Source organism: Planococcus citri, chromosome 2, assembly GCF_950023065.1.
Source record: "Planococcus citri chromosome 2, ihPlaCitr1.1, whole genome shotgun sequence".
Lineage (NCBI taxonomy): Eukaryota > Metazoa > Arthropoda > Insecta > Hemiptera > Pseudococcidae > Planococcus > Planococcus citri.
In genome coordinates, this window is record NC_088678.1 from 30,445,791 (window position 1) to 30,468,379 (window position 22,589).

The window sequence follows — 22,589 nt, forward strand, 5'->3', positions numbered from 1 at the left end:
CGTGTACGAATCTGTATCTTATCTAAAACCAGCCCATAGAATTTACACTCCATGATTTCAAGCCATTGTCGAATCTCAGGAGCGATTTTCTATTTCTCTAGAATTTTTCAAGTTCTCCAGATGACGTGGAAATTAATTTGGGCAGCTAAAAATCGAATTGTGACCCATTCTCGATCTTTTTTGTAGATCAAAAAGGTCTGAAAATTGCTCTGTTTGTAAAATGGCAGTTTGCATATAGAAGCTCTAATTATGTGAATAAATTTTTACTCAGTGACGTAGAAAATGAAGGAATGTGAGTGTTCTGAACACACAATTTTTAATAAAAAAATTTCACGAAATTTTTTTCTGAATTTAACATGAAACGTACCTAACATTTAAAATGTAAAAAACATGGATTTGATGCATTTTTGAAACACGTTTTTCTAATTTCAGGCTCAAAGGTGGCCTTAAATGAAATTTTTATAATAGCAAAATTGTATGGGAAACGTTAAGAAACAATTCTGGTAAATTTTTTTCAAAATGAGTTCGTAATTGTGCCGATGTTTTTTCATATTTCTACCCCTCCTCACTCTATATCTATAGGGTGTTTTTTTCGTCGTCAAGACGAGACCAACGAATGAAATTAATTTCTCGCGCAGATTGCTTTTTTTTTCTTCCTTCAACGTAATATACGAAAACTCGAGCACTTGCAGCAGATTTTGTGGTAAAAAAAAAATATAAATTAAGGGAAAAAACACTCCACCATCGTATCTACTCGTACACCGCGTTAAAAGAAAAGAATAAGGCGAAATTAATAAAACGTCGAGAACACGTATCGTGGAGGTACCCTGCTCCTGCTCTCCATGCTCTTATAAGCTTGTGTGCTATTAGACCAAGATGATCGATTGCGCCGCAATTAACTATACTATAATATCGGTTTACTAATTACCATTGTATAGTAATGGTGTATTGTATGTAGGTACTAAATACGTGTATTTGAGTATAAACTTACGCTTGGTATGTTGTCGTTGGTACAAACACCTTCGGCCAGCAGTCTATCTCTGATTTCCCACGCAAAGATGGAAGGGCACTCTCGTTTAAAAGATGCAATTTTAGCTACGACGCCATTCGTCGCCACGCGAGGCTTTGATCCGCCTATCGCTCGCGGTTTTATCGAACCGGTTTCGTAATATCTACAAAGAAAATAAACATTATGTTTCGGTTATACAGAGTTGACAGTCAACGTGTTAGTTTCATAGGAGTATAAGATGTAGGTACTCGTAATGAGGAGAGGGTTTAAAGATGGGCTTACAAGAGTTGTAAGTTGGCTCATTATTTATGGATTTTTGGCTCAAAAATTTAGCTTTGAGCGCTGAGAAAGAGATGCATCTACTAGAAAAATTCGGTATCCCAAAAAAGAATAAATGAAATTCGCATTTCTCGATTTTTAAAGAATTTTTGGAAATTTAAAACTCTCCCTGATGAGTCAAATATTCGAGATCACCGCAGAATTTTTTTTTTATTGAACGAAGAAAAATCGCGAGAGGATTCTAATTATTTTGAAAAGCCCCACTAGATATGTAAGAACCAGAAAAAGTTTCAAGGATTAAATGAATTACATTTCTCAATTTTTAGTGAATTTGCAAAAATTCAAATTTTGCAATTTGGCCAATTTTTCTCTAAAAAAATTAAAATTCGATTATCATGAGCCACCCTAGAGTTTCCAACAAATTTCAAATCTTGCAGTTCTCAAAAAAGATGATTTTTAGTATTTTTTTGAATGTAAATTTTTTTTATACTTTCAAAAAATTATTTTACGACTTGATTGTATTTGAATTTATTGTTCAAGAAGTTTTTGATGGGGGTGGGAGAGGGGAAAGTCAGTGACATTTCTAGAACTTTTTAAAAATTTGAGAGCAAATTGCAAAATTGGACGTTTTTAAAATCTATCTACTTATTCAGCTGCAGAGAGAACCATTAAGTATACCCACGATTAGAAAAGAAATTACATATAAAAAGAATTTCTTTTCTTTCTCCAGAACCAAAAACTTCGGTTCAATTCCAAACAATAAACCCCCCCCCACCACCCGTAGAAATACAGCAATTCAAAAAATATACAAAGATTTTTGTTGAGAATACTTTTCTTTGAGATACGTTATTCTGTTCTAAAAGGATAGATAGAGGGTACGTATGTTTCACTCATAACACTATACTTAGGAATAGTTCTTTCACCTCGTACAGCAAAGAAAATACTGTCTTTTGATACGTTTGCAAAAAGAAAGCATTTTTTCTGTAAGGTATTGTTTCAAGAATCGAATTATAGGTGTCGCTTGAAGGTCGCATTTTATTCATTCGAGTAGATAATTTGATTTATTTTTAAGAGACGTTTAAATAAATTGTTGTTAGTCTGTCACAGAATGAAAAGAACCAGAAATGTGACTTTTCGCGATGCTTTTTTTTTTGTTTTTGTTTAAATGAAGTGAATTTAAATAATCTCCTTATACTGAGCGGATTCGTTTCTATCATATTTTCTTGTCGAAGGTCAGGGTTTGTCAAATTTTCCCATCATCAAAAATCACTCTCATTCGAGTACTTGGACATTTCAGGTAGCCCTATCATACGTACCCCATTTTTAATGACAGCCAGGGGGTGTCAAAGTTTTCAGTGAACCTAAAATATCATCCATTTCAGCAATGGATTACTCGATAACTGTGATACCTACCAAAATGGAACTTTTTTCGATAATTAGGGGTTCTGAAAGGCTTTTTGATGATATCATAAAAATCAGTGTTGCCACTTTTTTTCGTAGGTACAAAAAATTAGCTCAAAAAGTTTCGAAACGTAGTTTTATATCATTGCGACTCTCAAAAATTTTGAAAAAAATATATTATGGACAACTTCTCATGCATGAATAACATATAAAAAAATTGGGATGGTACCATGTTGCAAAGTTGATTTTAAAAAATTTAAAGTTTGCGAAAAAATGGCGATTTTTTAATTTAAAACATGAAAAAAAGTTTTAATAGGTGAAGTTGACCAATTTGACCCCTATTTTTACGTATTTGTTGAAAAAGTTGAAAACCCCCTTTCACTCGATGAAATGAACTCCTCACAAAAAAATCAAAATTCAATTTTCAATATCAAACATCAAAAAAAGTTTAAAATTCAGTTGTGTTATTTTGACTTCTTTCTGACGTATTTCATGAAAAAGTTGATAAAAATTACACTCACAACAAAAAAATAAAAATTCGATCATTTTTGAATCTTTTCAAATTTTGATTTTTTTGTGAGGGGTTCATTTCATCGAGTGAAAGGGGTTTTTCAACTTTTTCAACAAATAGGTACGTAAAAATAGCGGTCAAATGGGTCAACTTCACCTATCAAAACTTTTTTTCGTGTTTTAAATAAAAAAATCGCTTTTTTTCGCAAACTTTAAATTTTTTAAAATCAATTTTGCAACATGGTACCATCTTAATTTTTTTTATATGTTATTCAGCATGAGAAGTTGTCCATAAGATATTTTTTTCAGAATTTTTGAGAGTCAGAACGATATGAAAACTACGTTTTGAATGTTTTCGAGCTAATTTTTTGTACGAAAAAAAGTGGCAACACTGATTTTTATGATATCACCAAAAAGCCTTTCAAAACCCCTAATTATCGAAAAAAGTTCCATTTTGGTAGGTATCGCAGTTATCGAGTAATCCACTGCTGAAATGAATGATATTTTAGGTTCACTGAAAACTTTGACACCCCCTGGCTGCCTTTAAAAATGGGCTAGAGGGCTGCGATTTGCGCCATTGGTCATCCCTTCGGAAGGTCTATCTACAGGAAAAATTTCAAAAAAATCGCCGAACCCCCCTACCACTTCTTGGTCCAATTGACATGGAATGAACCTCCTGATTCTTTTCTCTTTCATATTCAAAGATCTTCTCAAGGCAGTCAAGGAGGTAGATAAAATGCAAGTCTGATCATAACTCTTTTTCCTGCTTTATCCTGAGATCGCATAGCATTTTTTATATCTTCAAATTTGTGGCTTTTGCATTCATTTTGTATTACAAAGATTTTTATCAATTTTTGCGAAAATGGCTTGTAATTTTTTCAACTAACACTTCTTCTTCAAGACTTATATAACATAATAATTCTACAAATTGTAGACACCCAAATTAAATTTGAGTGACGACGTCAGGAAGCCCAGATCAAATTTCTCTGAAAAGTTGTTTTAAAAAGTTTTTAATTTTCAACGATTTAAAATTTTCATTGACTTGAGAGTAACCCTGAGATCATGTAACTTTGGGTTTGGCCTTTGAAGGAAACTAAAAATATGAGAATCAATTTTTCTCTCAGCTCACAAAACATAATCCTTCCCCCTCTATAGTCTTCCTCCTTCAGAGCTATAAATAAAAACACGAATCTACGTATAGGTATAAATAAATGAAGCACTAGGAAACATCTAACCTGCCTAAAATTTTTGATACACAGCCATTTGAAACTTGAAGTATTCTAGAAATATCACAAGGTCTCGCTCCGGAGTGGGCTAATTCTACAATTTTCTGCCTGGTTGAATCTGGTAAAGGTCTGCCGTTCACGTATACACCGCCCAGTTGATTGATGCCGCTATGGCCAGCTGACGAGCAGCCGAACAACGTTGAGCTTTGAGCCATAGCTGCAGCCATATTGCAATGCTCAGGATCTTCTGCAAAAAGAGAGAAAAAAACATGAAAAATGCATGAAAATATCATCGGTGATTAAGATGAGTCGATGTGTGAGGTCTGTGAGGTCTAAATTAGTCGCCAGTTTTATGGGTAAATATATACCTAAGGCATTTTTACTAATACGGAAATTCAAGTTTGCAGACCTAGGTACATGGAAATATTGTCCAGAAATGGCCTAGTCGTAAGATGAAGTCAATTTTAAAAAATACCTACTATAGAATATTGTGAGAGAATCATGCCATACACTATTCTGAAAATCACTGAGTACTTCATTCACACACGAAACACAACCACTTTATTCTCCCGAAACTGAAGAAATACTAAACACTACAAACACTTCAGTCTTCACTATAGCGAATATGCCATCCCCCCTCTCACGACAAAATAAAATTCAAATTCTATCAATAACAAACAAACAAAAAACACCCAAATAAGATCCCTCAGCCACTCCGACGGCTCAATTGTATCTAGTCTGTCGCAATTGTACAGACAATTTTCTCAGAACCGAGGATCCAGATCGAGTGAAAGAGCTGAAACAAGAGACGAACGTCGTTTCGTCGTACACCAGCGGGACAATATGACACTAATGAATCATACCTGACCAGATTATTGTAAATAAAGAAAAGAGAGCCGAAGGAAAGGGTAATTTAGGAGAAAAAAATTCATATTTTCAGATTCGTGCCGCGAATTTCTCCTTTTTTATTATTATTAAAAAATTAAACGCAAAAAGCGTAAAATTAAGTAGAAACGGGTGCGAAATAATGCCACAATCGTCGTTATTATAAAAACTTTTGTAAATTAAAAACTTCATTTTTAAGAATTAAAATTAAAATTTTTTAGGGTCTCGGTGGTATATATTTTTTAATTAACATGTTTAATTCGACGTTGGCATTTTTATACGTAGCTGGGTATTTTGTTGCCTTTGGAAACAAGGAAAAAAAAGCACAAAAGGTACAGTAAGGTTGACGATTCTTTCAACAAAAGATGGGTAAATGTCCGGAGAATTGTTGGCACGGGGCTGGCAAGAAAAAATTAATGATCTTTTTTCAATGTCCGATATCGTTGAAATACACCCTACGGAACGGCACCGTTACCTACCACAATGAAACCGGACATAAATGTGGTTAAAGTTTAATCAGTTGGAGGTACCTGTGTTTATACGTATTGTAAGAGTGTATAATGTAGTCTCGTTTATAGAAAACCTGTATGTACGTACGTTGTAGGTGTAGGTAAGGTACCTATATGTTTAATTTAGTGGCACTGCTATGGCATGGCACCTCGTATAAAACAAATGAAACGTCGGCCTCATCGTAAGATGTTAATAAAACATCCCGCTGAGCTGAGCTGTACAAAATATGCACCACTTTACGCCTCATTAGCTTTATTGAATTTTCTCGTCGCGTCCTCATTTAATTGCGAGGTTTTCGCGATACTTGCCCGCGCACCCTTTTTACAAGCGGTGGCGGCGCCTTTTAGGTGATATTTTTATTATGTCGATATCGAGATTTGTCTTTTTAGGTTTGACGATGTTTTCAATGTGCCCTCGATACGTATAAGCTCGCGTGATGCGATAAACACTGTATCTTTTCAATAGAAATACTAAATTGAGTTTGGAATGGGGAATTTAAAAATAAGAGGTTTTTAGAGCACTTGTCTATAAAGCCAATCGTAGGAGATTGGATTTCAAGAAAAAAACAAATTCAATATTTTTTCATTCTCTCCCGAGCACAAAGAAAGCGGTGTCATGAGTACCCCCCCCCCTCTGAAAAATCTAAAAATTATAATTAAAAACAAGTTATCAGAAAATTTTTAATTTTTGCGTCATTCAGAATTCCTGTCAGTAACCATATTTTCAAAAAAAAAGTTTCTTATTCTGGCCCCAAAAAAACGCTAGTCCTCAATAAAATCAAGCAGAAATCGATGAAAATTTTTCAAAAATTATAAATTTATGATAATTTCTCTAAATGACCCATTTTTTAAAGAAAAATGAATCTGTCCCTATCACCAGAGGCGTGACGAAGCGACGTGTTGTTGGTTGGTGGGGGAGGGGGGTGGTGTGAGACTGAAATTTTCCCAACTTTTCACTACAGGCTCCCCTCGCCCTCTCCAAACGTATCAGTGCGAATCGCAAAAAAAAACAGAGGGTTTTGACCACACTTTATAAAAATCTTTATTTTTAGTTGAAACTGACCCAGGAAAATTTTCAGCTTAGGAGTTTGAAAATGTTCCATGGAGGGAAGAAATGCCCCCCCCCCAAAAGGAAAAAGTTTTGAAGAAATAAATGGAGGATTTTTCGTTCCAACCATTACCTTACCTGTTTTAGAGAAAATGGACCAATTCCAATGGTACGTGTTCGAGATTTTATGTCGACCCAGGCATTGCCATCAAAATCCCAAATCACTTTTATGAGCGTAAAAATGTGCAAATTGCTTATTTTTAAGAAATTTCGTGATTTGAAAATATGCGAAAACGTCGAAAGATATTATTCTCTAAACTGAAGAAATGGTTTGAAAAAAAATGGTCCCAATTTTGTAGTTAATATTATTGCTGATTTCAATTTCCAAAAAATCAAAAAAAGTAGCCCAAAATTTACCAAATTCTTTTTTATGCACTTTCAGACCAAATTTCTAAATTTAGCTTTTATTCAAAAGTCCATTGTTCAAGAAAAAATAAAAATTGAAAGACTTTGACCCCATTTTTAACTTTTGGAATCGATCAGTAGTGGTTTCGAATCTTTCTTGAGCCTCCAGCGTATTATGGAATTTTTCTGTTAAAATCCTTTCGATCGATTTAGATATACATAAATATGCACATAATTTTTCAAAATTTATTCCTACTAGTTCAAATGCAAAATTTTCTCCAGCGATTTAAAAAAAAAATCATTAGAAAAACTTGAACATTTAGGTACCTACTTATTTACTCATTTTTCCTTCATTTTTTGACATTCAAAACTGATTGGTGCTTTCTCCAAAGTCCGGACTTAGGTTTTTGATTTGGGTATTTTTTGAGAAAAAAAGATTGAAATAAGAATTTTTAACTTGCAAAAAAAATAGTTTTTGAAAATACTAAAAGTCAATAATCGAAAAGATCACAAAGACAGTATAGGTATTAGGTACATATATCCGAATTTATATAAGTGCTGAATTTCATTTCTGGCTGTTTTACATAGGTACGAACATTTTTTCCTAAATTGCAAAATACAAAAATTCACTGGAAATTCGGAGAGTCAAAATTGGAACATGAATCAAATTTTAACTTCCTATACCCTAGATTTGATCATTTTTTTTTTGAAAATAGCTCAAATCTGAATTTTTAAAAATTGACTAAAAATTGCAAAATGAAAATTCAGCTCCTGAAATTCAGCTCCTGAAATTCGACCTGGTGATATATTTTTGGATGCTGTTCCAGTCTCTCTTCGCTAGATATTTAAATTCAAAAATCCTCTGGAAGCTCCATCAGTATAGCTGGAAATCACCTACGAGATTGAAAATACTCGTAGGGTATGAACCAAATTTCTGATGTTTTCCTCAAGTAGATCAAATTTTGAGTTTTCATGGAAAATTGGACTTTGGATTGCCAAAAACTTGTTGAAAGTCGAAAATACATTTACCTAAACTTGTCGTGTATTTTTTAATTCCAATTTAATTTTGTTTCGTACTGCCCAAAAATGTTTTTTTCAGTATTTGAAATACCTCCCTTGTTACAATTGAAAAACATTAGAACTGTAAAACTGAAAAAATACCAAAATTCTCTTTCGAAAAAATTCTCAATTCAAAATCCAACTTCCAGACTCGTCCATTTAGAATTTCACACGTTTCACTAACAGATGTACCTCCATCCAGTCTATCTACAATCTACATACCATACATAAACATATACTATGCATTTATATACTCGTAATACATACATTTCGGTAAAATAAAATCGACTCAACGGCGAGATCTCGTCGCGTATAAAATTGATTCTGTCAATCAAAATTACTCGTCGACGCGAGCCGATGCAGTATACAGCTTTAGATGGAATCTGTCATTCGCCAAGTGTTATATTTTCACACGGATTCGCGACTGACTCGCGGTAAATACAACGATAGAGTGTTTTTTCCTTTTAATTTCAATTGTTCGGGATTACGTGTAGGATGACGCGATCGATGCTGATTTTTGGGAGCGGTTACAGATGCGGAACGATGGTTTTTCATATCCAGATCACACCATCATGCTGCAAAATCGCGAGTAATCTCGCGATGGGTGGGTTTGGATATAGCGAACGTAGTAATTTTTATGGAGGCAAAATTTTAACATTGGTATCGTATATATTCGCATTTTTGAGGGATAATTTTTAATCGCAATTATCTCGGTGCTTATTCGCGTTAGTCATCGAAAAAGCGCTATAAAAGGACGAATACGAACGTAGAATAATAATTATTCGTGCAATTTGAATACTAGTGAAATTTCGAAACAACGAAGCGTAAAAATTACAAAAGATAAACTGATGATAACCCGAAGCTAATCGTCTCTTTTGGAGGTACATTCACCTTTGAATTATCTTTTAATGTTTGATGAAAAAAAAATGTTATACAACTTTTAAAATACATCTGTACCCACCTTGGAATGAAAAATTGTACTATAATTTGATTTTTAGCCCAAGTTAAGGTAAATGGTCGTCCTTTGTTGACCCCTTTTTGATATTTTTTTATAAAATGAAACCGACCAAATAGAACCGTTTTGCCTAAACTTAGCATGAACTGAACTAATCGGAATAAAATGAACGAGCTTGGGGTTTTTAAACAGAATTTCAGGCTAGCCCAATTTGAATGCTCATTACCATGGAAATTTAAAGGATTTCTCCAGTCTACCTTTTTACAGTTTTATTAATAATTCTGTATTAAATACTTCGAGGGCATTTTCAAAGTTGACTGTTGAGGAATTTTATGGGCCCAATAATAGAAGACCACCTCAACATAGCAAAATTCTCCGCATCGTATCGATTACGTGTGGAAAAATCTCATCGAACAGTAAGTATTATACTATATTGTTCAATACAAGAGGCTGTTTTTCTGGGATGAAAAATAGCCGTAGGTGTAATAAGCCGCGTACGAATCCCTATTCGGAAAATTCTCCCAGAGAGGGTAAGCGATGCCGACGAGAGGTGTCTTATTCAACGACGAATTTCCACCAAGCATCAACCCGACCCCTGGAATCATCTTCCGTTATTATACTGATGCGATATTGCGGTATAAATGCGGTATAAGAATACTACCATGTTTATGTGTAAGATTACCTTTTCATTCTTCACCCCTTTTTCAAAATAGACTATGACTACTTTTTACACCTGGAGCGCCGACTACGCGATTTATAACCCTAACTGAACGTGATACTCTTGATCGAGCTTATTTCACGACGCCAAAACGTGTTTTCTCTTTTTCTTTCTCTTTCTCTTTTCTAGGGCACATTGATAAGGTGTTGTGTTCTCCCCTCGGCAGTGACGATGGCGCGATCTTTGAATGGGGTACCTTATGCGGATTTCATGAATATTATTTAAACGTTTCTCGCGCATTGGGGTCGAGTTTTTTGAAATGAAGTCGTTTTGCCTTCCTCTGATGTACGTATTTGGTGAAATGATGAGAGATGCGGTAGCCATTTTTCTTTTTTAATTTTTGCAGTTTTGTATGCTTTAAGTATATTTTAAAATGGTGTTTGATTTATTTGAAATTTTACTTGCTTTGAATTCTTGTAATTTTAATTTTTAAAAAAAATGAAAATATGTCATCTTCGACAGGGGCACGGAGACGGACAAAATGACATACTCGTACCTCTCCAATTTGGTAGAAATTCGTTGAAAAATAGGGAATCGCACCACTGAGAATTGGAAAACAAGATTTACCAACAGTCCCTGAAAAAATGAACACTTTTTTTGCATGATGCACCCCCCCCTACTACTTTAAAAACTGATATTTTTGAACATTCGGTATTTAATTTTCAATTTCGATCATGAGAAGTGATAAAATTCAAACTATGCACGGTGAGAATAATCGCCGAATGTATGTATGTATTTATAAAACAACATATATTTACAATATGTACACGAAATTAAACGGATAGAAAATCGCCATAGTTGCTAATGACGCGCTGAATCTAGGTTTTAGACCTCGGGGAAAGCAATCAGACATTGTTACATCTGATATTCCCTATCGATCATCGATCAGCAGCAAATGAGCTGCTTTATGTCGCCAGAGACACACGCATCAACTCAGCCAGTGTGTTATCGAAAACTCTGGAAAATTTTACCACCGAAGTCATCAGCTGTCTAAAACTTGATTCAAAGACAGCTCCAGCGTTCCAGCTTTGCTGATTTCGCCGGATGTCTGAGTACGTTTCACTCGACAACTGGCATACCTATTGAAAATGCTGACACAGCAACTTGTGGATCCAGGACATTCCAGGTAGCTGATCAAGTTGCTTATCTGAGTTCATCGCCGCTGACAAAGCATCTTTAACATCGACCAAATTCGAGGAATCATGATCAACGTTCTTAATGTTCGTACGGAGCAGTCTTTGCTGTCAACTTGTTGCTCGATAATTCTCGAATTAGAGAAAGTGTTAAAAATAATGAAAAATCGTGTCATTATCAGTAATTGTTTATTATGGCGTTTTTACTGGTAATTCTTCGTATTATTGTGATACATTGTATTTGAGAAGTCAAAAAACATGAATTGTGACTTTTAGATTTTTCTATTCGAATATCTGAGATTTGTCGTCGTCGTCGTTTCCTTATAAGCGGTAGGCCTATTGGCCTGTCTGCTGCGGTGTGGAACCTGTTGAGGATGAGCCTGAGGTATCCGTGAGTTTCCTCCTTGGTCTCCCTCTGCTTCTCTTCCCCGTTGGTGTATATTGGAGGACCTGTTTTGGTGATCTTGTTTCCTCCATCCTTTTGACATGATTTCTCCAATCTTTCCTATACTGTTTTATCTTCTTCATGACTGGCTTCACTCCGAGATCTGCTGTTATTTTCTCGGATGGGACTCTGTCTCTGAGAGTCACCCCTGCCGTTCTCCTCATGAACTTCATCTCTGCTGCCGTTATTCTTCTTTTATCAGATTTCTTCAGTGCCCATACCTCGCTTCCATACGTCATCATTGGTATTGCTAGGGTATTGTACACCTTCAATCTTGTTTCTTTTCGCACCTTACTGCTTCTCAGGGTCCTATTTATCAGTCCTGTGACTCTCAGGAACTTTGCAATCTTTCCACCAACATCTACTTCTCCCTGGTATGATATCGTGTTTCCCAGGTATTTGAAATTGTTGACCTGTTCAATGATTTTTCCATTTATTACAATCTTGCTTCTTACTGGCTCCTTTCCTTTGAAGGCCATTGTTTTTGTTTTCTCTGAAGATATTCTCATATCATACTTTTCTGATATCTTTGTTAAATTATACATTGATCTCTGTAGGTCATCTTCTGTTGTGGCTAGTACTGCTTGATCATCTGCGAATAATACTGTTGATATTCCTTGTCTTCTGTCTGTCTTGATTCCTTTTGGCTTCATTTTCTGCCATTCTTTTACCATGTGATCCATGTACATGTTGAATAGTTCCATCCGTTTCCTGTTGTTTGTGAGTTTTGAGTAAGGTTGATTTTCGTCTGACTTGGTTACCAGCCATGCCAGATATATCACGGTGATAGGGCTGCTATCTAGGCCTCCGCGCTTGCCTGGTCCTCTTTTAGTCGCCTTTTACGACAGGCAGAGGGTACCATAAGGATATTCTTGACCCGTCCCTACACGGGGGATCTGAGATTTGTATTCGATTTAATATTACCGATTAATCTTTCAAAGTTGATCAGGAGGTCTAAATTTGAGTGACAAAATTCGTGTTATTTTATTTTTTTTTCACCTTTAAAAAATCCATTTCAACTCCAAAAAATAAAAATCAACTTCCGGATCAAAAATTCATCTTGATCAAAAATCAATTTACTTTTGCGATTTTTGATCTCATATAATTCTATTATGTTGGAAATATCTTTTTGTCTTTTATTTGGCAAAAATTGCATTTTTCATCCAAAAATGTATGTTTTTTTTTTAAAAGAATCGATAAATAAAGATTTTCATAAAGTGTGGTCAAAATTGAAAATCCTCTGGTTCTTTTTTTGCGATTCACACTGATACAATTGCTAGTGAATCAAGGTTCAAGACTCAAGTTGAGAACGTAAATTGAGAAATCGCAGTCTGAACTAGTGCAAAAACGTAGCATAGCTGAAAAATTAAAAAATTACGCCATTTAGATCAAATTCACATCAAACTCATCACAGTTCTCCGACTCAAATTATAATTTATTTCCAATTAATATCCTGATTTTTTTGTTTAAATTGGAACAGGTATGAGTTGAAAATTATGAATTGAAATAACTTCACTGCTCGAGATATTTCCTTAGAATTTCATAAGTTCGTGTTCAAAAATCGCAACAGAAACAAAAACAATGCTCGAAAAAAGAAAACAAATCAATCCAAATACTTACTCACAAATACTTTTTTGAAAACTTGATCATTTTTAAAAAATTGTTAACGGTTTATATGTAACTTCATTAATTTTGAAAAATATCTTGATAAGTGACTTTATCCCCAGAAGTCCAAATCCATCGATCTTTCACATGTCTGATATTTTTTTTCATTTTTTTTTTTTTTGCCAGAAAATAAATTGATCTCAGTTGTAGGGATTTGAACGAAATTCGCTCAAATTCAGTATTTAGGCTTGGTTTGGAGTACAAATTAAGGGATTTCGAGTGAGGATGACCTGGGGTCAATATTCGCAGATGTCCAAATTTTTGTGAGGAGTAAAGAGGGGTGGAAAGGCCAAAAAGACAAACTGAAACTAAGGTCCAATCAATAGTAATAATCTAGTAATTATAAACACCCAAAAAAAAAAAAAAAAAATAGAAAATCATATTCAAAAACAGCCTCCTAGAGCAATTTGGGAGCTGAGAGAAAATCGGGGTTCTCATTGGTTTTTCACCTTAAAAAATCTTATGTCACGCTCCCCACACCCCTCAAATTCACCTAAGAGACTGAAACTTGACATGTACGTCCAAGGGGATGACCTAGATGTACCTTTTGGGGGGTTAGACTTTTCGGCCCCTTTTTTAAACACGCCAAGCCCGAAGCAAAATTTTATCCTGATAAGCGATTATTTCCTCACATGTCAAAAATGATCTTTCGAAACGTGAAAAAAATCAATTTTTCGCACAAAACCCAATCCACTGCAGGATCATCGAAAACACCTAGTTCAATTTAGCAGAATAAAAAAGAAAAGCCCAAGTTAAAAGTATATACATCGTCCCACCTTCGTATATGAATTGCAACTTAATGACGGCTTAAAGTTAAAAACACGGTGTTTGAAAAAGGATTGTCGTCAAGTTCTTTGAAGGCCGCAACAGACGTGAAAGCGAAACGCACAGCACAGCGAAAACAGAGAGGATACTTTGATAAAAAATTCTTTTGTACGAGACAAACGGTCTCGAAGATGGCACGCGACCTGCAAGAGGGCGTATATATTGCGTGCAATATTGCGTTACACGCGTTCGTTTACACTTTATCGTGTTGTAATTAAGATATTTCCTTTTTAAATCGGCTACGCTTGTCGGCCCGTCTGAGCTCGTTACAAAGGGCTTAGTATTATAGAAAAAATTGGTATGCGATATTCGCTCATGTTTGTTTCTTTTTTTTTTCATTTCTCTCTCTCTCACTCAGCTTCTCTCCATTTTTTTTTTGTCGTTTGGTGGTACTACAACAAGATGAAGTAAGGTTGAAATAATTTTCAATACGTTTTTAATACTGCCAAAGAATATATAATATAGAGAAAGAGAGACTGCAGGCTACATCGTTTATCATTCAATCGACAAGTATTTTGGTTTTTTGATGTTTCGCCGGTCGTGTGTATACCTTGGTGCTGATTAGGATCGGTGTTCGGTGCTGTATACATATTTAAGACGTATAGGTAGTATAGGTTAGGTTAGGTTTACCTACTATAATATTACGAGTATACACAAATACGGAAAACCAGATTATTATAATTTTTTTATATATATGTATGCGCGGTTTAATAAGCTAGAATATTTTTAATATTATAATTGAATACGTCGTATAGGTACATTGGTCGCAGCCGCCGCCGCAGCCGCCGACCATCAGGACGACTAACCAACAAACCATACTATAGATGATGCGAAGCTGTATCGTCGGTGTACCGGCCGTTCGGCCGTCTATATTAATGAACAGACTAGTTGGGATATGGGTACAGTGGCTGTCACAGTGTTTTTAAAATATCAGGTAAAGCTTCTTTATGTATTTTTAAATCTCGAGTATATAAGGGTTGCCTAAAATGGTAAGCATAAAATACGTGCCTCTGAAATTACACACATTTGTGGTGATTGGTATATGTACTTCTAATACCTTTATTACACATACACAGATAGGCATACTATACAAATAAACAACGCATCATCGTCGTTGGTTACATCGTCATCATCGTCATCATCATCATCATCATCATAGAAGAAATCTATCTATCCATCCCTATGTATCCTCCAACCTCCACATTGGTTATCTACGTGGATTCATCTTTAAACATCTGCAACTCTTCGAGACTTCACGTTAGGTATTCTTATGTGACCGGTGCAGTATACGAGTATGTAACCCTTTTCCTTTTTTTTTAAATTTTTTTCCTCGTGCCTTACCTATTCTCGTTTTTTGGAACCGAATTGTTGTTTTTATTCGTTTCCAACTTTTAATCGAGAGTCTTATCAGTGAATGATCTAATGCGATTGTCAGGAGGGTTCGATTCGTTCCACTTTCATGCCAATTTTGCCTCGCCTCAAGTCTGTTTGATGGGCAAGTTTCAGAGAAAATCGATTGTTTTAGGTGAGAATATAGACAGGCCAACGTAAAGTTTTTTTTTTGAAGGACATGGGAAACTGAAACATCAAGTTCAACCTTCGATCGCCCCAGCTCAAAAATCTCCGTTTAGGAACTTTTTGCGAATGTTTTCAACTCGATTCACAACGAAAAATTGATACCGGAAATTTTATTGCTCCCTCCCTTCTCCCTCTCCCCACCAAAAAAATGTTCACTCAGGAATGTAGGCGCAATAAAATTATCCCAAAAATGTCTGAGACATGAGAACAATTTGTTAGGCTGGCTTACCCAATAAAAAACTTACAATTAGTTAAAATGGCAAAAAATCGTTGAAAATGAAATTAATAAATTTGAAAAAATACCTTCAAAACAAAGAAAAATTGAATGAACATTTTGTTAAATTAGAAAAAAATAATTTATAGAATTGGCATAAAAGTTGTTTAAAATGATGTAAACATTGATAAAATGCCACAAAAGTAAAGAACAATGTTGAAAAACAAAGTAAAAATCGCTGAAAATAATGTAATGTAAAAATTGAGATCAAATTCTTAAAAATTTGAAAAGAATATTCGTGCTACAAAAATTATGGAATATGAATGAAAGAAATTGTCATAGGCTTAAATGGCATAAAAGTTGAAAAATTCCAATAAAATTGAATGACAATTAGTTTGAAATCTAGGTAGGTAAAAAAAAAAAAATGCCGATGAATTCGTTTCAAAATCGTAACCTGCACCTAAAAGTTGAATAAATTTTAATAAAATTGATGAAAGTAGAATGAAATATCTGAGATACAAATAGATAATGTTTAAAATGTGAAGAAAAAAATCCCAAGTTGGTCTGAAAATCGTTGAAAATGAGACGATGTGGTGTTTTTAGGCGGGAGGGGTTGGGGTTGGGGGGTCAAAAGTTTATCAGCTCATACGAATTCTTTCGAAATGATACAATTTCAATATTTTCACTTCAGTTCACCTTTTTCCAATTTTTCCGAAAAAAACTCAAATCATATATAAGTATTTAAAATTTTCTACATAATTTAAAAAATGGTCACTTTTAAAAATTCCTCAATATGTATTAAAAAAAACTATAATTAAATGCCCTTGAGACCTTGAAAAAAACTAACCATGCCACGTGTAAGATGAAAATTCCGTTTTCTTTGACAACGAAAAATGATTTTAAAAATGGGAATTTACGTTTAATTAACGAGTCACAAATCGTTTCAACTTCAGTTTACTATTGCTGGAAATGAAAGTTTCAAAATTGCACTTCACGCAAAGTTGAGTACGCTGATTTCGATTATGTACTCCATTTTTCCCTCTGACTTGAAATATGGCACCTAAAAGAGTCGAGAGGGTGAAGGGTAAAAACTCAAAATTTGGAAAAACGTTGATATGAGTTTTGTGATGAGGGTGTTTGAGGACACTGATTTTAATATTGACCTTCGATATTTTGCCAAAAAATATGACACCTTCAGGAAGAGAAGGAGGGGAGATAAATAAAGCTTAAAGTACTATGTAATTGATAATTGATAAACCGAATCAAGAATTGAAAATGTAGGATTTAAAAAAAAAACTTCAAAAATTGGAAGAATACGGAAAATCTTGAAAGAAGAAAAAACTTTGAAATTGTCAAGTTTTCTTTTTTGAGAAAAAAAGGCGGCGACATGAAACATTTTAATTTGAGCTGGAGTTTTTCCTGCTCAAAATCAAGGTCAGTTCAAAATAAAGGGTAAGTATTTTTTGCTGTAAAAAATAGACGTGATTTAAAAAGAAATGGATGTGATACAGAGGAAGGAATTTAAATTCGATCCGAGTGGTTCATGATTTCAAATTCGAAGGTCATCAAATAAATTCATGTTTCGTCCTGATTAAAAAAAAAAAAAAAAAAAAAAAAGACTCAACTGGAAAAAGATCTGGATTTCCCATTAAATTCAAAAATTACATCAATTAGACCCCCCCCTCCCTCAAAAAAATATATTGATGATTTTTCGGAGCAAAATAATAACGATCTTATTCTTTTAATTGTCTGCATTTTATTGAACAAAAAATAGAAAGTAAATAGGTACCTAACTTTTAATAAAATTCATCAGAATTTCAAAATTCGCTCAAAAACCCATGGAGTGAATTAGACCTTTCGACAAGATTTTCAAAAAATTTTCTCTAAATCTGAAAGCCCAAAAATCAAAAAACTTTTTAAATAAAAAATATGTATTTTTAACCGATGGATGCAATGAAGGAAAATCAGGGGGTAGGTAATGTAAAATAAATTATTATTCATTTTTCATTTTTTTTTTTTTTTTTTTTTTCAAAGAAAAGAATTTACAACACATTTGAACAGAAATTCTTGCTCCAATTTCATTTTTCATCCTTAAAAATCAAACAAAGCCTCATTCTTCTCAACTATAGGTACCTGAGTTATTACGAAGAGGAGAGGATATCACAGTGAGGCCCATTTCAAAGCTCACAACAAAATCGTTCAGTAAAGTTGAACCACATAATTTTTCCTCAAAATGTTCTACAATTTCGTTTCCTCCCAATTTTTTCGGAGTCACAAATTAAAAATTTTGTGATTAAGTAGGTAAGTATGTAATTGAAAAAATTTCACGACTCAAGTAGGAATTTCTCAACTCTAAAAGTCTCAGGAACATCCAAAACCTTAAAGGAAAAAAATGAATGCTTTGTATGAATGAGGTATTTTATGAATTAGGCTATAATTTTCGTTCTTTTCATTTTGCACCTAAAGCTGTGGGCTTTTCCTCAAAGGCCAAACCCTATAAATTTTATGAAAGGAAAGATCAAGATGTGCTTGTGATTTAGTTCTACTTAAAAATTTTAAAGAATTGTGAAGCATAAACATTTTCTTTTCATCCTTGTGGAAATGTGGAGACAATTTTTTTTTTTTTTTCAAAGAAGATTTTGAACGGAAATTACGAGTATAATTTTTAGTGCCTACTTAAATACTTGGTTACCTTGTGTGACTTTCTGCCAATATTTGGATTCATTTTTACAAAATTTTCGACATAAAAGCCTGAAAATTTCTCTCAACAATCTTTTCTTCAACTTTCCACCACTGAATTCTGAACTTGATACCATGACTGATACAAAATGAAAATTTTTATTCATTCACCAGTACTAGGTAGTAGGTACATATAAAGTGTTTTGCTAAAGTCCTCGATCAATTTCACGAGTCATCGAAGAATCAACATTTTAGTTATAAAAACATCGACTAATAAGCCGAGGTACATATCAAATAATAATCATTCACGCGGTTATATCTTTTCAAGTGATGAAATAAGGCGTAAGAAAAACACACCACACCACCGCTCTGCGCTCGTTCTGGACGCGAATACACCAAAGGTAGGTATAGCATAGCGTATAAATAATGACAACTAACCATGAAATGGGTACCTAAGGTGTGATGGTTGGATCTGGGCGTAAATTAATTAAAACCTTTCCGGACTAGAGCTACTGCTTTCTCTACAAATATAGGCAACAGGCAATAGGCATATATAAGATATAAATAGCTAAATAGACCCATATCCATGCTTCCACACTTATACAAAACAACTTATCAATTTCACATCATCGCGCATTTATCACTTCAGCACACCTTGTGGGCTTTTTAAAACGCTTAAATTATGAAATCGCGACACGATTAGGCCAAGCGAGGGCATCTGCCTGATCCAGCGATGTAATTAATCCGCAAGTATCATATAGGTTCGGGAACATCTTGAAAAAGGACACGAAGACCATATTATAAGTCAGTAACATTGTGTCCAGCGAGTAGTATCTACAATTCGCGAAATAATACCGCGAGCGTGTCTACTACATAATGTATAGATATTTGGGAAACCATTTAAAGAGCGTACAAGCATCAGCGAAATGAAGAAGAAAAGAAGAAGAACCAGGCAGGTCTTGTTTTTATGATGGGATTCCGATGCGATGGTGTTGTTTTAATCTGTGAAAGCTATCTGTTATTATGTATAATATAAATGAAATAGGAGCTCGAATATGCGGCCAAAGCAGACCCGGGGGGTTGAAGGGGGAGAGGGCGATCATAGGTACGTAAAAATAAAATACACCAAGGATCAAATTCTTCATCGTTTGACAGAAAACTAGTCTTGTTAGCGTGTTGTCTAGTCGGTTTTTATATACTTTTTTTTTGTCTTCTTGTCGGCAGCGCCGCAAAAACAAAAATCGTGTCAACTCGGGGAATTATTTCAAAACCGAAAGATAACGCTGTAGCGTATTAGGCTCAGGCTCAGTTTTCAATAAACCCACCTACTCTGTCCTTTGCCTATCGCTTCAGAGAAAATGAAAAAGGTCAGGGGTTATACTACGAACGTACTATATTGTAACTTTATCTCGCATATATGCCAAAAAATATATTATGAACCGTTGTTGTCGTGTGCAGAGCACTTTTTGTTCTCACACGCCGAGGTACATATTTATAATGATAGTACATGTTGAATGTACCATACCTGTTACGAGTACTTATACTAGTATAGTATGTAGGTATTGAAAGAAATTATCATACAACTACGAGTATACTATTGTCGTTCATCGATGAAGTGTGAAAATAAATCATTGATTATTTTAGACAATTTACCCAGGTTTTTTCTTGTTTGATTGATGGTGTTGTAAATGTTGTTATAGAGTTGTTATGTGCGTGCCTATAGCACTACACCTCGTCTCTCTGCGGTCTTTTCCCTGTATAGTGACTCGATCGAGCGTGAAATTGTTGGATAATTTACATGTCGTTGTAATTAACCAGATGGGGAGATACGTTTACCCGGCTTGATGTTGTACAATTTAAAGGTTTGTTTTACTTTTTTGTTGAAGCGAATATGATGCAAAGGAATTGACCAACTGAGTACAAATTTTGACCATATACGTACGTATGAGTTCTGAACATCGATCTTTGAAAATTTCTCATTTTTTGGACCCATCGCTTCGATGAAAATCTTCTCTTTTTTTGAATCCAGAAATACTCAAAAACTAACATTGTAGATAGATACCTATGGTACATATTTTTAAAGAGCACTCCAAAAAAATACCTCATCTTAAAAATCATTTCTCGAAAATTCTACAATAAATAGTTTGGTCGAAAAATTCAAAAAAAATATCCTCGAGAAATTGAACGCAACAAACGACCTCCTAGGCCATCTCAGTTATTCTAAACTTTTATAGCTCAACCATTACCAACAAAGTTCAAAATATCGAAAAATTCCCACAAATCCTAAAGTTGATCCTATGGTCCTGTTTCTTTACAATAAATTCCCCCAGTTTCAAACTGATGGTGATCAAACCTCAATAAATCAACTCATTTCATTGAACCAAAAAAAAAATCATCGAAAAAAATTCAACCGTCTCAATCAAGCCACTAAACCAAAATAGAAGAAAATTCTGTTTATTGATTCAATGAACTACATTAATTTGTTCAATGTTATAACCTACTTCCTTCTTGGAACAACTAAAGCAGAATAGAAAAATCATCTCAAATTGTTTCGAATAAAACCAAATTAATCAGTTTAAACCAACGATCTACCTTCGTTTTCTGAGCAATGAGCGCGATAATTTCACAAATTATGCGATATAAATTCCTGATGGCCAAAAAAAAATCAATCAAAAGTCATTAAATTCATGATTAAGACGAAGGAGAGGGGAGAAATCAATCAAGACACTCAGTAATTCATGTAAGCACAAAAAAAGGCTCAATTCGCACAAATCTTTGCTGTCTGAACTTATGAAAAAATATTCATCAAACTCTGAAAATGCCACAAAAGGATATTTGGGGAATTTTTTTCATATTTTTCAAATCTACTTATCCTTAATCATAGGTCAACATTTCTAACATTTTCGCCATATTCATCTTCATGTCTTATTGTCAGGTAGGCATAATATAATTCTTCGATTTTTAAAGTGCAATATTGTAAATTTTTGTGTTCCTATGAAATTTTATAAAATATCTAGGTATAAATTCTACAGACTTCTTTTAGGAATGTAGAAAGAAATAACTGTTTAATACTTTTTACGATTTTAGCACAGGTAAAAACCTGAGTTTTTCAGGGAAACTATGTTTAGTTCAAATAAGTAGGTTCCCGGCCATTTCCCCGAATTTTTTGCAAAAAGAATAACATATGAATTAGAATGTTTTTTAAAAATCATCAGTGAACAACCTTCAGTGCAAAAAATGAAATAGATACCTACACGAATATTTTGAAAAGCATTATAAATTCTCTTGAAAATATTCGTTAGGATCCGGATCGTTTTTCAATAACCCACGATCCGTCGTCAAAATGATTAATGATCCGTGATTTGTGATCTGTCGTCAAAATGATAGATGATACGTGATTCGTGACGGCGCGCGGCGAATCACTTCAAAACCTTCAAAAATACTAAGGCCAAAAATGAAAAAAAAAACAAAATCGCATATGCTGAAGTTTTTAAAAAAAATTGTAGGGAAAAGAGAAGATGTTTATGAATGATTATACGACTCCTATTTTGAGAATGTGTATTTTTAAATCTCACATAATGAGATTTTTGAATCGATTTTTGTTTGTATTCAATAATTTGACACCAATACTGTTCAATTTCTGGTTTTTCACTTCCCCCTTAAAGCTCATTTTGAATTTCGAGGTCAAATGGTCTTCAAAAATGAATTTTGTGTTTTTAAAAACCCAGATTTTGATATCAGTATTGAAATTTTTCAAAAGTTTCAGTTTTGCACCTCTCCTTTGAAGCTCATTTTGAATTTGGATGTCAAATTATCATTGAAGATTAAATGGACACGAACATCCTGAAGAACCCCCATCTCCCTCCGCGTAACCAAAATTTCAACTTTTCATGTGCAGAACCGGAACTCTTGGTTTGTCCGACTATTTTTCATTTGTATCAAAGTGGAGCTTATTGAACATGGTGTCCAGATGAATGATGGGTAAGTCTTTTTCCTCATTTGAAAATTGATCCAAAAATCGTGATCCGGATTACGGATCATGGATC

The 22,589-nt window shown here is 34.2% G+C and overlaps 1 protein-coding gene across 4 annotated transcripts in view; it reads right to left on the reverse strand.

The window, feature by feature from the left end:
• toy (twin of eyeless) overlaps positions 1 to 22,589 on the reverse strand; it is an 87,763-nt gene that overhangs the window by 60,296 nt on the left and 4,878 nt on the right. For 3 of the 4 annotated variants that reach the window (XM_065349607.1, XM_065349608.1, XM_065349606.1), the window contains exons 3-4: positions 4,435 to 4,672; positions 992 to 1,172 (exon numbers count right to left, since the gene is read on the reverse strand). In XM_065349607.1, the coding sequence (XP_065205679.1) occupies positions 992 to 1,172; positions 4,435 to 4,672 (419 nt within the window). Of the gene's footprint in view, positions 1 to 991; positions 1,173 to 4,434; positions 4,673 to 4,904; positions 5,009 to 22,589 lie in introns of those variants that run through there. The other variant, XM_065349609.1, reaches the window with a different exon arrangement.